General features: G+C 38.1%; 1 protein-coding gene across 3 annotated transcripts in view; it reads right to left on the reverse strand.

Annotated features, from left to right (window-relative positions):
• Positions 1-14,294, reverse strand: part of pdlim7 (PDZ and LIM domain 7) — a 265,260-nt gene that overhangs the window by 57,414 nt on the left and 193,552 nt on the right. For all 3 annotated transcript variants that reach the window (XM_051934153.1, XM_051934152.1, XM_051934154.1), the window contains exons 4-5: positions 13,443-13,473; positions 6,118-6,305 (exon numbers count right to left, since the gene is read on the reverse strand). In XM_051934153.1, the coding sequence (XP_051790113.1) occupies positions 6,118-6,305; positions 13,443-13,473 (219 nt within the window). The remainder of the gene's footprint in view (positions 1-6,117; positions 6,306-13,442; positions 13,474-14,294) is intronic.

The raw sequence follows: 14,294 nt of genomic DNA on the forward strand, positions 1-14,294 counted from the left end.
TTAAATACTGCATAAGTGCCGGGATGGGTGGTGTTGACTTTTCAACCCCTAAAGCATTCTTGCCAGTTGGGTGTTACCTATTCCACAACTTTCATTTTTGCTTTGTATCACTTGTTAGTTTGAGCTACAGCTGTGTATGAAAAATGTGCTAAATAAATAAATGTTGCTGTTCTTGTTAAATACTATATGCATCTCTGAAAGTTAATCTGTGTAACTCTTTGTTAGTGTGTTTGAGCCACTTAGTTGTACAGTGAAGAGGTACTGTTAGTATGAATAAGTAGAAAGCTAAAATTCTGGTTGCAGCAGTCCAATAGGGTAGGAACAGCTTAAACTATTAAAGTGAAATAGCAGTCCACCTTAAGAAATAAAGGTCAGTCATCTGGAAAATTTTAAAGACTTACAAATCTTCTTTAAAGTGAAGGTGCAAAAACCACAAAGGGCTAGGATGAAGCTGGTTTTCATGAGAACTGCTATTGGAATGCATGCCAAAGGTTACTTCTGTGCTAGAGGATATATACAGTATCACAGTCACCAGCCTAACAAATAACCAATTAACTACAACTCAGAATGGTTCACAGAGTTCAAAGCAGCAGAAACCCCTTAATATCAACTCTTTAGGGGAGAATATGTGGCTCAAGCCTTCATTGTGCAACCGCTGCAATGAAACCACTACTGAAGGAGGCAAACAAGAAAATACCCGTTTAGGCTACTGTAAATAAAACAGGCAATGAATATCAGACCAGTGGAAATCTGTTTTGGAATGATTCTTTCAAATTTCAGATTTTTGTTTGGAACCATCATGTTGTCGTGAAATGCTGAGAGGTTGCATGGATGACTGATGTCTACACTTGCTATTCTTATTATAATGTTTGGGCTTGAGGATGCTAGGATGGTGTGGGGGTGCTCTACTGTGGACTTTGTTGGCCCACTGTTTGTTTTTCAGCAGAAAAATGACCCAAAACAGACCTCCAGTCTGTGTTAAGAGGTATTGTTCAAAGAAGGATCATGATCACTATATGGCAGCAGATGGCATGACATTCATAGTCATCCAACCAAAATCCAACAGAGACTGTTAAGTGTAAGTTGGACCAGAAAGTGAAGACAAAATAGATAATTCCTCAGCATATCTGTGAAATCCTTTCATGACAATCCCATGAAGCTAGTTGACAGAATACAAGTGTGCAAACCTGTCATACCCACCCGGGACGCCTGGAAGGACCGGAAGAGGGATTACGGCTCCTCCGGACCACGAGGGGGCAGCCGCCCTGGTTAGTATGGGGACCACGGGAACAGAGCATGGAAGCTCAACCCTATAGGGGCCCGTGGTCACTGCCAGCGGGCGCCCAGATGCCTAAAGAGCCCTGGACGTTAGCACTTCCGCCACACCCGGAGATGCTGGCGGAAGGAATACCAGAGACACCCGGGGTGCTTCCGGGTGCTCAGCCGGCACTTCCGCCACACCAGGAAGTGCCGACGGAAGCTCATCTGGAGGCACCTGGAGCACTTCCGGGTGAGCATAAAAGGGGCCGCCTCCCTCCGTTCGATAGCTGGAGTCGGGTGAAAGAGGACAGAGTTCAATGGAGAGGAGTGGAGGCGGTCAGAAGAGAGAGAGGCATTGGAAAGGCCTGGACTTAAGGGTGATTGGTGCAGGAGCACTGGGCTGTGCGTGCGCACTTGTAAATAAGAAATAATGAATAAACATGTGCTTGGGTTTGAACCATCGGTGTCTGCATGTCTGTATCTGGGCTGTTTTCCACTATATCTGCTATCCACAAAGGGAGAAAAATGAATCACGTATCATAAAGTAGTTTTCATTCCTGAGCTTTCAGCTCCTACCAGGGGCCTTCATCAGAGGATAATGCTAAGACATACAAAAATCAAACACAATATATAGCAAAATTGGGGGGGGGGGTAAGCTGGGTCGGGGGGGGGGGGGGGTACAGGTCGTAACGTTTTATTTATTATGAACATGTTCTACTTAAGTTTGCAAATGCTGGGTTTATGTCCAAATGTCTGTTAATGGCATTTTTGTCTGATAGCCAAGATTCAGCCAGTTCTCTGGCACTTTTAGTACTGGCTGTAAATCTTACTTGTACATTGTCCCAGTTAAATCTATGTCCTGTTGATTTTGTATGCGTATAGCTCTGTGATCGTGAGTCCTTCCTTCTGATGGCGTTGCGATGTTCCTGTATATGTGTTGTAATTCTTTTTGATATTTGTCCTATGCATACCGCTGGGCAAGAACTGCATGGAATGCTATAAACTGCGTTTCATGTTTCTGCTGTCGATTTCTTGCTTTTAGGGTTGAAAAGGACAGTTCGCAGATTGTTCACGGGTTTGTGTGCTATTCTGATGCCTGATTTGGCCAGGATGCGTGCTGCACCTTCAGACACACTGTGTTGATAAGGAAGTGAGTACCAAGTGGGATGGGGGGGTCTGGTTCGAGTCAATTGTTTGCCAAGTTTTTTTGGCATTTTCTGTGTAGGCATTGTTTAATGAATGTCTTTGAGTATCCGTTTGAAGTGAAAAGATGGAAAAGAAAGCGTCTTTCATTCGTTTTTGTTTCCTTCGTATTACAACAGGTGTGGACTCTTCTGAATAAAGTTTTAACACCGCTCCGTTTATGAGACAATGGGTGGTTGCTGGCGAAGTGTAATATCTTGTCTGCATAGCATTCCTTATGGTAAACAATAGTGGTCAGGGTGGCGTCGTTATTTCTTTCAATGGAGATGTCCAGGAAGTTGATGTGTCGGTTCATATTCTTTTTCCATGGTGAATTGGATTTCAGGGAATGTTGTGTTGATATGGTTGTAGAACTCGTTTAGCTGGCCATTTTTTTTTTTTTAATATGACGAATGTGTCATGTACGTAGTGTATCCAAATTTTGGGTGTGAACTGGGATAGAGTCGCATTTTCGAATCGCTGCATTACCAGTTCCGCTAGGAGTCCTGATAACGGCGATCCCATTGGCATGCCTTCTTTTTGAATGTATTTGTCATTGAAATGAAAGTGAGTTTTTTGGCAAAGTGATATTAGGTGCATTATGTCTTCAGTGGATAGCTTAGTTCTTGTCTCTATGGTGGGGTCACTATTCAGTCTCATTAATAGTGTTTCTGTGGCCAGATGAATCGGAATCATGGCATATAGCGACACGACATCAAACGAGACCATGACCTCATCTTCGGCGATGGATATGTCTTTCAAGCGTTGCAATGCCAACTCGGTGCTGTTCACCAAATATTCCGAGTCATAAGTTAAATGTTTGATATATATACAGTGCATCCGGAAAGTATTCACAGCGCATCACTTTTTCCACATTTTGTTATGTTACAGCTTTATTCCAAAATGGATTAAATTCATTTTTTTCCTCAGAATTCTACACACAACACCCCATAATGACGTGAAAAAAGTTTACTTGAGATTTTTGCAAATTTATTAAAAAATAAAAAAATTGAGAAAGCACATGTACATAAGTATTCACAACCTTTGCCATGAAGCTCACAATTGAGCTCAGATGCATCCTGTTTCCCCTGATCATCCCTGAGATGTTTCTGCAGCTTAATTGGAGTCCACCTGTGATAAATTCAGTTGACTGGACATGATTTGGAAAGGCACACACCTGTCTATATAAGGTCCCACAGCTGACAGTTCATGTCAGAGCACAAACCAAGCATGAAGTCAAAGGAATTTTCTGTAGACCTCCGAGACAGGATTGTCTCAAGGCACAAATCTGGGGAAGGTTACAGAAAAATTTCTGCTGCTTTGAAGGTCCCAGTGAGCACAGTGGCCTCCATCATCCATAATTGGTAGAAGTTCGAAACCACCAGGACTCTTCCTAGAGCTGGCTGGCCATCTAAACTGAGTGATCGGGGGAGAAGGGCCTTAGTCATGGAGGTGACCAAGAACCTGATGGTCACTCTGTCAGAGCTCCAGAGGTCCTCTGTGGAGAAAGGAGAACCTTCCAGAAGGACAACCATCTCTGCAGCAATCCACCAATCAGGCCTGTATGGTAGAGTGGCCACACGGAAGCCACTCCTTAGTAAAAGGCACATGGCAGCCCACCTGGAGTTTGCCAAAAGGCACCTGAAGGACTCTCAGACCATGAGAAAGAAAATTCTGATGAGACAAAGATTGAACTCTTTGGTGTGAATGCCAGGCGTCACGTTTGGAGGAAACCAGGCACCGCTCATCACCAGGCCAATACCATCCCTACAGTGAAGCATGGTGGTGGCAGCATCATGCTGTGGGGATGTTTTTCAGTGGCAGGGACTGGAAGACTAGTCAGGATAAAGGAAAAGATGACTGCAGCAATGTACAGAGACATCCTGGATGAAAACCTGCTCCATAGCGCTCTTGACCTCAGACTGGGGCGACGGTTCATCTTTCAGCAGGACAATGACCCTAAGCACACAGCCAAGATATCAAAGGAGTGGCTTCAGTACAACTCTGTGAATGTCCTTGAGTGGCCCATCCAGAGCCCAGACTTGAATCCAATTGAACATCTCTGGAGAGATCTTAAAATGACTGTGCACCGACACTCCCATCCAACCTGATGGAGCTTGAGAGGTGCTGCAAAGAGGAATGGGCGAAACTGGCCAAGGATAGGTGTGCCAAGCTTGTGGCATCATATTCAAAAAGACTTTGTATTGAGCAAAGGCTGTGAATACTTATGTACATGTGATTTCTCAGTTTTTTTATTTTTAATAAATTTGCAAAGACCTCAAGTAAACTTTTTTCACGTGGTAATTATGGGGTGTTGTGTGTAGAATTCTGAGGAAAAAACATGAATTTAATCCATTTTGGAATAAGGCTGTAATATAACAAAATGTGGAAAAACTGATGCACTGTGAATACTTTCTGGATGCACTGTATATTTGCAGAAACATATTGCAAGTTATGTTTTGTGTTTTTCCTACATGTTTTTTGACTTTTAATTTAACACTTCAATTCTGTACTTATTTTGCTGTATGTTGTATTGTATAAGCACTTTTTTTTTATCATAGGCGGTGTCAGATGTTTTCTTTTTTTTTTTAAATTCTGGTGTGTGTTTGATGGGGGTAGTCGTTACTTGTTATAATATTTATTTTTTATTGAGCTAAATTTCTGGTTTGGGACAAATAAAGTACTATCTGTTGAGCAGAGTGTATAAAATGGAAGAGTTCTTTACAAATTAAATTAAAGTTAAATGCAATTTGAAAAAAATAAGCTATAGCTATAAGGGTTTTAATCCGAGGTTCCAGAGTTCAAAGGTACATGAACTGTATACAGTGATCCCTCGCTATATCGCGCTTCGCCTTTCGCGGCTTCACTCCATCGCGGATTTTATATGTAAGCATATTTAAATATATATTGCGGATTTTTCGCTGCTTCGCGGGTTTCTGCGGACAATGGGTCTTTTAATTTCTGGTACATGCTTCCTCAGTTGGTTTGCCCAGTTGATTTCATACAAGGGACGCTATTGGCAGATGGCTGAGAAGCTACCCAACTTACTTTCTTTCTCTCTCTCTCTCTCTTGCGCTGACGTAGGGGGGTGTGAGCAGGGGGGCTGTGTGCAGCTGCTTCCTGAAGGACATGCTGCACCGGTGCTTCGCATACTTAAAAGCTCAAAGGGCACGTATTGATTTTTGACTTTGTTTTTCTGTGGCTCTCTCTCTCTCTTCCTGCTCCTGACAGAGGGGGTGTGAGCTGCCGCCTTCAACAGCTTTGTACTGGCGGTGCTTCGCATACTTAAAAGCCAAAAAGCCCTATTGATTTTTTTTTTGACTGATTGCTTTGCACTCCTTTGAAAAGGAAGATATGTTTGCATTCTTTTAATTGTGAGACAGAACTGTCATCTCTGTCTTGTCATGGAGCACAGTTTAAACTTTTGAAAAAGAGACAAATGTTTGTTTGCAGTGTTTGAATAACGTTCCTGTCTCTACAACCTCCTGTGTTTCTGCGCAAATCTGTGACCCAAGCATGACATTCTAAAAATAACCATATAAACATATGGTTTCTACTTCGCGGATTTTCCTATTTCGCGGGTGGCTCTGGAACGCAACCCCCGCGATGGAGGAGGGATTACTGTACTGCAAAGTCTCAGTCTGACCAGTTACAACTTTACTGTTAGCAACCTACCCATTATGTTGCTGGAGTACATTTCCTGGAACCTTTGAGACAGGGTTGAATTTTGGTGCTGAAGAGACAGGCTTGGTCAGTGACCCAGGCGATGAGCTGACTTCACCAAAGGGACGTGCCATCTTATTTAGAGACATGCTGGATTCAAATGAGTACTTAGGTTGTGGAGCTACAGCAGCATGCATGTCCTGAATGAGGAAACAAAATACACACAAAACATACAGCAAACTAAAACCACCATGCAAGTTAGAAGATTCATAACAAATGAAATGATAATGCCAGACCCAGACCCACTGCAGTTTGTGTCACTTTATGTAAGTTCATTCATTTTTAAATCTAAATATCAACAAATTGCTCAGTAGAAAGAGCTTTATTCTTACAATAAATAATTTGAATTTTGTGCACTTCTGTGAATTCTTTCTTATTAATAGTATTTAGTTTAAGTGAACGTTTATAACAACATGATACAAATATAAATTGTATTTATAAAAGAAGTGTACTGGTTTTTTTTTTCAAAGAAAAGATTTTTTGCAGTGTTTCACTATTAATAAAAATTGAAATGAAGGAATGGTAGCACTGTTTGTGCATCAGACAGATGTTTTTAGATTAGCAGACTTTACTAAATGTTAAGAGGAAGTCTCAGATTTAGTAGGAAAATAAGTAGACACTTCCGTGTGTTCTAAAAGCTAATGCCAAAATACAGAAAGTAGTCTTAGTCTATTAGACTTATAAAGAGGTAATCAAAAGTTAGGCTATGAACATCATGAACCATATTATAGCAGTCTGTTCTTTTATCTCTTTTTTCACTATAACCTATAGATTAAACATCTTGATTATATTTCCTGTCATGTTGAGAAACAGTGAGTAGATATGGTAAAACGTCTCTAGTGCTTTACTTTAAAATCCTTCCTGAAAATCCAGTAATGTCTATGATGCATATTTTCAGGATGGCAAGCACAATATGTGAAGCAGGAGGCAGAAATGCAAGAAATTAAAAAGTCACCTCAGTAAGGTTACCACTTACCACAGCTGGACTTGTTTAGCTGATACAAGTATGAAGAACCATGAAAAATAAAGGCTAAAACTCAGAAAAGGGAACAATGGTGTTTAGTAATGCAAACATAAGTAAATGGCTAGATGGTAAAATGCTATACCACTCAGAGCCCATTAAATCTGATAAGGATGTATGCTACTGCAGTGGACCTGGGACAAACCAAGTAAACAGGTAAGCTGACAATCTGACAATATTAGGAATGCAAACACTGCAAACAGAACAATGTACTGGACCAACAGTGAATAATGTATTAATAACTGATACCTATAAAAATCTCTAGGGATGATACAAGTAGATTGTACACTATGTTTCATTTACTCTCTACGTTAAAGATTTTAGAGACCTTATACAACTTTTCCATGGTGTAAAATACAATTTACATGCTGGGCAGTTTAGCATATACTTTGATAAAGGATTGTAAAAAAAAAAAAAAAAAAAAAAAAGAGAATGGACTTGCTATATAGAGAAATATGGATTACCAGATAACATGATAGATGTATATTGACTAACATTGGCACGTGTTTAATTTACGGTATATCATGCTAATAGCAATACTGGTGTTAGTTTGGTCATGGCAGTTCTTCAAGATGGGATAATAGTGCTAATTTAATTAAAATTTCACCTCTAAAATAGATTTTAAGAACTTCAAATTGCCCAGTACCTTAAAATGATGGGAAGTTATTCAAAGATAAATAATATCATTTTCATTTATCTGAAATATAACTAAGGATATCGTAAATGCATTTCTAGATATCTCAAAGTACCTTCCTGTTCATTTTCAGATATCTTACAAAAATCTGAAGATTTTGCAAATGCATTATGAGATAATTTTAAAATAGACAAGTCCCATTGAAAGAAAAGGAAATCTTACAGGAAGTGATTCTGAGATATCTTAAAAATAATTTCAGATATCATAAAATGTAAACAAGGACAATTTAGAATATATCAACAAAATGTAAAGGAAATTATTTTGAGATATGTTGCACTGAATTTCTGATAACTAAAAAAAGTATACTACATTTTAAGATTGCTGAAATTAAGTCTGAGATATCTCTAAATGTTAAATTGGTCTGTAATAGAAGCTATCAGATAAGAATGAATGAGGAAACAATTTTGTAACAAGACAAAGTACTAATGAATACTTTGTTTAATCTTCCCAATAAAATAGCTTCTACAAAAGCAATATACGAGAAACATTTTATCCTAGGAACCAACATACTGCAGAAAATCGTACTGAATATAGTGAAATATCCCTTTACAATTCCTTGCCTTGCCCAAGGTACAACAAAATGAGGTTTGCCAATACAAGTATGCACAGTACATTTATGTATTAATGTCTCCAAATATAAATTTACATCAGTAGCTTTAAATACAACATACCAATGTACCGTAATGTTATTTTGAAGGTGACCCAGGCTCTGCATACAAGGTTACAACAGAGGTTTTATAAGTCCAGTATAGCCAAAGTTGCATATGAATAACACATGCTAGGGATTTTGGCTTCTAGCTTTAAGCCACAAGTTAGAAGCTTAGGAGTCATTTTCAATTCAGATCTAAATCTTTGAAAGAAAAAAAACCCGATACAGTGTTGTTTTTATCAGCTTAAAAATACTGCTAAATTTAGATCCTCACCTATGTTATTGCAAAGCTTTGTTTTATTATAAATATCTTTGAACCTTGACTTTATCTAGTTCAGAATTCTGATTTTACACTGCTTACAGAGACACAACCTACTACCTTGTGTTTACCTCCCTGTGCTGCTTGGAAATCAAATCTTAATGTTAATTTTAAATCCTATCAATTACATACAAGGGTTTGCAAGGTTTAGTTACAGATTATATTTCAGAGGAGAAAGATACTAAGAGATCCACAGATCACTCAGATCAGAATACCATGCTGTTCCTAGGTATAGGCTAAGATAGGACTTTTTCTGTTAAGCCCTCTAGACTATGGAATAGCCTTATATTTACCATCAAATTATGAGTCGATACTTGTTTTTAATTTATATCTTAAAACATGTTTGTAAACACTTTTAAAACTTTGTAAAACACTTTTGTATTTCCAATATTTAAATTACCTATTTTATCTTATGTTAGTTATTCTTAATACTGAGTTTCTGTTTAATATACGAGCTACATTTTGCTGTTCAATTATAATTTATCAATTTTAATTTCTTTTCATTTATTATTTATTTTCATTCTGGTTTTAAATTGTGAAGCACATTTGCATGAAAAGTGCTATATAAATATAGCTAGCAAGAAAAGATCTAAAAATGGGAAGATGCAAACCAAGAGTATTGTTGATAAGAGGCACGTACATCACTAATTTTCATGTTATGGTAGGTGACACTGAATGAGGTTATAGGACGTGTGCTGTAATAACTTGGAGAAAGAATAATGGCATGAGAGAATCTTTTTGTGCCACTATTGGCCTGCGCCCCCTGCTCGCTTCACTCGCCAACCACCAGGTTTGGTCTTGTAGAAATACAATTTAAAGTGTTTTTTTATGGGAATTGTTACATACGCATTATGTTCACTTTTTATTTTAAAACTTCAGTAAAAACAATATTTGGAATGAACTTTTCTTCAAGATCGTATTGAATTTCGATTCCTTGTTTGGTCTTACAGCGCGATAATGCAACATATAACTGGCCATGAGTGAATATCATTTCTTTGTCTCTTATAAATAAACCGACTTTTCCAAATGTTTGTCCTTGTGATTTGTTAATTGTTATTGCAAAAGCTATTCTCACGGGAAACTATAAACGTTTTAATACAAATGGCATATCAAGTTCTCCTTTTTGCCCGAACACTGTGTCCAGTTCATTCAATAAAAATAAGACTTTCTGATAAAACAATCTATACAAAAGTGGGAATCTCCAGAGCCAATGTAGCTGGTACCATTGTTCTCAAGAAGCAGTGGATTTCTGGCCATTGTGGATTACACGTCATTGTAAGAAATAAATCTGGCCAACTGATAGTTCTGGATATTGCCATTGCATCATGATATAACTGTTGCAATGCTCTTGGACTACTTTGATATGATGATGGTAATATTACTGCTTTACCTATTTTGAATTTACCTGAACTATTGATATTTGAATTTTGAACGTGATCAATGAGACATATGTTCCGTTCTAAGTTTAGCTTGATTCAATTTAATAAAGAAGAGACGATTAGCTGCAACTTTTATATACGCATTAATAATGTAATGTTGAGATAGACGTAATAAATACATAGAAACATATAGCTAATTTGGACCCGAAACATTGTGTGGGTGTTATTTGTTTTTCTGAATGTGTTTGTTTCATATTATACAACCATCCTGTTTCGCCATCTGGGAAAAGCAAAGGAAAGGGAAAAGGGTCGGCATGTGGCTGAATGTGGCAATGTATTTGACAGAAATTACGAATCGTGCTTTGCCTTTACAAATACGCGAATTGCTGACAATTCGTCACATGTTGGTTTATTATAAATGCGACTGTGATCTTTCAGATTCAGATAGAAATCCAACACAATTTCTTTGTTCGTGTTTTCTGTAGATAAATGTTGTGTAAAGTGCGATACTTTTGGACGTATGAATTTGCATCCATTATTGGTTGCATAATTTCTAGTACGTCGGATCGTTTAACTCTTTTGATTCTTTGTTGCAGCACTTCTCCGTGATCATAAATATACACCTGACCAAATTGTGTTTTTTTTTAAATTAAACTTGTCATAGCTTTAATTGTTGCGGGACCACAGATTCTCATAGCGTATGGTCCATCCATCCATGCATCCATTATCCAACCTGCTATATCCTAACTACAGGGTCATGGGGGTCTGCTGGAGCCAATCCCAGCCAACACAGGGCGCAAGGCAGGAAACAAACCCCAGGCAGGGCGCCAGCCCACCGCAGGGTGCACACACACACACACACACACACACACACACACACACACACACACACACATACCAAGCACACACTAATAATTTAGGATCGGCAACGCACCTAACCTGCATGTCTTTGGACTGTGGGAGGAAACCGGAGCACCTGGAGGAAACCCACGCAGACACGGGGAGAACATGCAAACTCCACGTAGGGAGGACCCGGGAAGCGAACCCAGGTCTCCTTACTGTGAGGCAGCAGCGCTACCACTGCACCACCGTGCCGCCCGCGTATGGTCCATTATTGTGTAAATCCATGTTTTTTGCATTGAATGACGCTAATGCGAAAAGATTATTGTAGACGTGCATATTTTGCCTGTAGTGTTTGTGGATTTCCCGTTCACCAAAAAACACATCTTTTAATTCAAGTGGAAATGCCTCTTCATTGGGAAGTAGCAGTAGTTTTCCCTGATAGCAACACGAATTTGCTGATCTAAAAGTCTCCGACTTAAACTTTAAAGCCTTACAATATCTACATACTTCCAACATATCACCTATGTCCATATATTCGATCAGTGTTTGCTGTTCTGTTATTTCACTGAGTAATACTTTCCGTTTGTTAGTGCAAATGCGATCTGTACTGTCTTTTTTGACAATTTCGAATTTTAGTACTGTCATATTTTTGAACTTGCTCTGCATGTGTATGGCGCCACCATTTTTGAATGTTTTTCTGAATTTCTACTGTGTCTTGTACTCTTTGTCTTTTATTTCTGACCCCAACTGGACCTGCAAGGTTTCCAATTCCACTTGTTCCGGGTTGATTATTACTGTCCTTAGTCTGCGATGTTGAACATAGGTTATTAGTATTCTTGTTTGCATTCTTTTCTATCCATTGCTTTTCGATCTGTTTTCAACGCGCTGCTCTTGCTCTTTCTTCTTCGCTTTGTCGTTTATGAAGTTCTACTTTGTCTTTTATTTCTGACTCCCTTTGCTTTTGGGTCTCTTTTCGACGCTCTGCTCTTTTTTCTTTGCTTAGTTGTGGACGTGTGATGTTTAACTTATTTTGTTTGAGCTTCTCTTTCTTCTTCGCTCAGTCAGATTATTATTGTTCTTTTTTGCATTTTGTTGAGAATTCTTTTGTCTCCAGCACTTTTGGGTCTTTTTTCGATGCGCTGCTCTTTCTTCTTCGCTTAGTCGTGGTCATGTCATCTTCAACTTATCAACTGTTTTAGAGCTGCTCTTTCTTATTCGCTTTTTAGATGACCATGATCTTGTTTGACAATGTTTGTAAGTAGGGCGTGACTCGCTAGGTCACCGTCTCATGGGAACATGCTTCCAATGGATGTCAGTATGATGTGACTTGACCGTGTCACGGGAAGTGAAAGTCTCTCTGCCTCTCTGAAGTGTCTCTCTCTCTCTCTTCAAGATCATGTCTCATCGCAGGATTTTCTTTTATAATAGAAAGACGTAATTAAAATGTGTTTTTCTTTTTTATGCTCTTCCGGCAGTGTGTGTGTGAACTTAAATTTTATCAATTTTAATTTACACAAGTTAAAATTCTACTGTAATAGCCATTTTCTGGTATAAAACCCAATGTCACAAAACTAAAGTGGATTCAAAAGCATTCTATCCCTTTAATGGAAGAAAAAAGTGCACATCATCTACACAGATAGACTGGAAACAAAAAAGAAGTGCCAGCTAGAACGAGTCAGTTCCATACCACCACTTCATGGCACGGCCAATTAGTGATCCTAAGACTGGAACTCTGTGGGTGCAACTATAAATAAATATATATATATATATTTTTTTTTACTTATTGCAAGTTTGTGGCCATTTGTTGAATTTTGTTTGTGACTGTCATTTGACTGTGCCTTTTGTTTGAGACACAGTGCCGCACTCATGCCTCACAGCTCAGGTCACATTTCTGGCCACCTTAGTTGGCAGATGCTTCTCCATCACTCAGAGACACTTAAAAGATCATTGCATCATTGTAATCTGCTCAAAAGTAGTTCAGTTACTTCTTCCCCTTTACTTCAATGCATTTTGCCAAATTCTGCACTTTTTTTAAGCAAACAACGAAGCAAACTCCACTGAGTTTGCTCATCACCATTTGCTGTTATAGTATTATTACGGTAAACACCAACTCTTGATTTTTAGGTATAGTCTGTTATTAAAAAATGACACATTACTCCAAGTTAAAAGAAAGATACTTTCCTTGCTAGAGAAAATTATTGTGTTCTTTCACAAACTAGGTTAAAACAAAAAATAAATGGTTATTGGATTCTGAGGGTCCATTACGTCAGAAATGTATAGTAATAGGAAAGAAAGCAGAATTTATTAGTTACTTATGCATCACACACTGTTGGTCTTCTGTATAATTGCTACTAAAGTTATCCACATCTTACCTTCTTACTGGCTGCTGTTGGGTGAAATGCTCTGTTGGGTAGAGAGAGAGAGAGAGAGAAAAAAACAAGAACAATTAAAAAACATAATATACATTTTTATATATAAAGTCTGCTGAGTATATAACAATGGTTATCCTTTGTTGTGCTGATATTCAAAGTCAAATTATTACAGTTTGAAAATGGATAGTTTCCAATTAAACTTGGACATGTAAAGGAAAATAAAAACCAAAACGAAACACTTCCAAGTATATCTGAAAATAGTAACGTTACATACTTTGATCTGTGTAAAAATCAAATTTCTGCTCCTCATAACCTTTCATTCTTAAAACCTCTGCAAGATAAGACAGTACAGTATCTAGAGAAGATAATAGTTGGAACAACTTTCATTACATGTCTCCTGACTGAGCCTTATTGTAGACTGTGGTGAATTTCTCTTTAGTAAAAGCGAAGTATAAAAATATTAATATTCTGATTGTTTTTTTTTATTGTTGTCATTATGGTTTTGAGGTAGCACTCTATGAAGATCAGCCTTTGTACAGTGCCATTCCTAACACTGTACCTGGTCCACTTGTGGAGCTAAAAGGGCCTGCTGGATAGAATTGTACTTTAAAGTTGCATTTTTGAATACACAAGGCATACCCATCAATGACTCAGTGTTAAAAAGCTAATTCCTGGCAATAAATGCTGTACGATTTATTAACATTTAAATGATATCTTTAAGTAGAATGGAAAACCTTTATTATTATTGTACCAGTACAATGAAATTATAAAAGCTACTCTGTAAATAATGTAAGTACAACAATCAGGGACAAACAAATACTATAAAAAGCACACATCCTATAACAAATAAAT

The sequence above is a fragment of the Erpetoichthys calabaricus genome, chromosome 11 (assembly GCF_900747795.2).
Source record: "Erpetoichthys calabaricus chromosome 11, fErpCal1.3, whole genome shotgun sequence".
Lineage (NCBI taxonomy): Eukaryota > Metazoa > Chordata > Cladistia > Polypteriformes > Polypteridae > Erpetoichthys > Erpetoichthys calabaricus.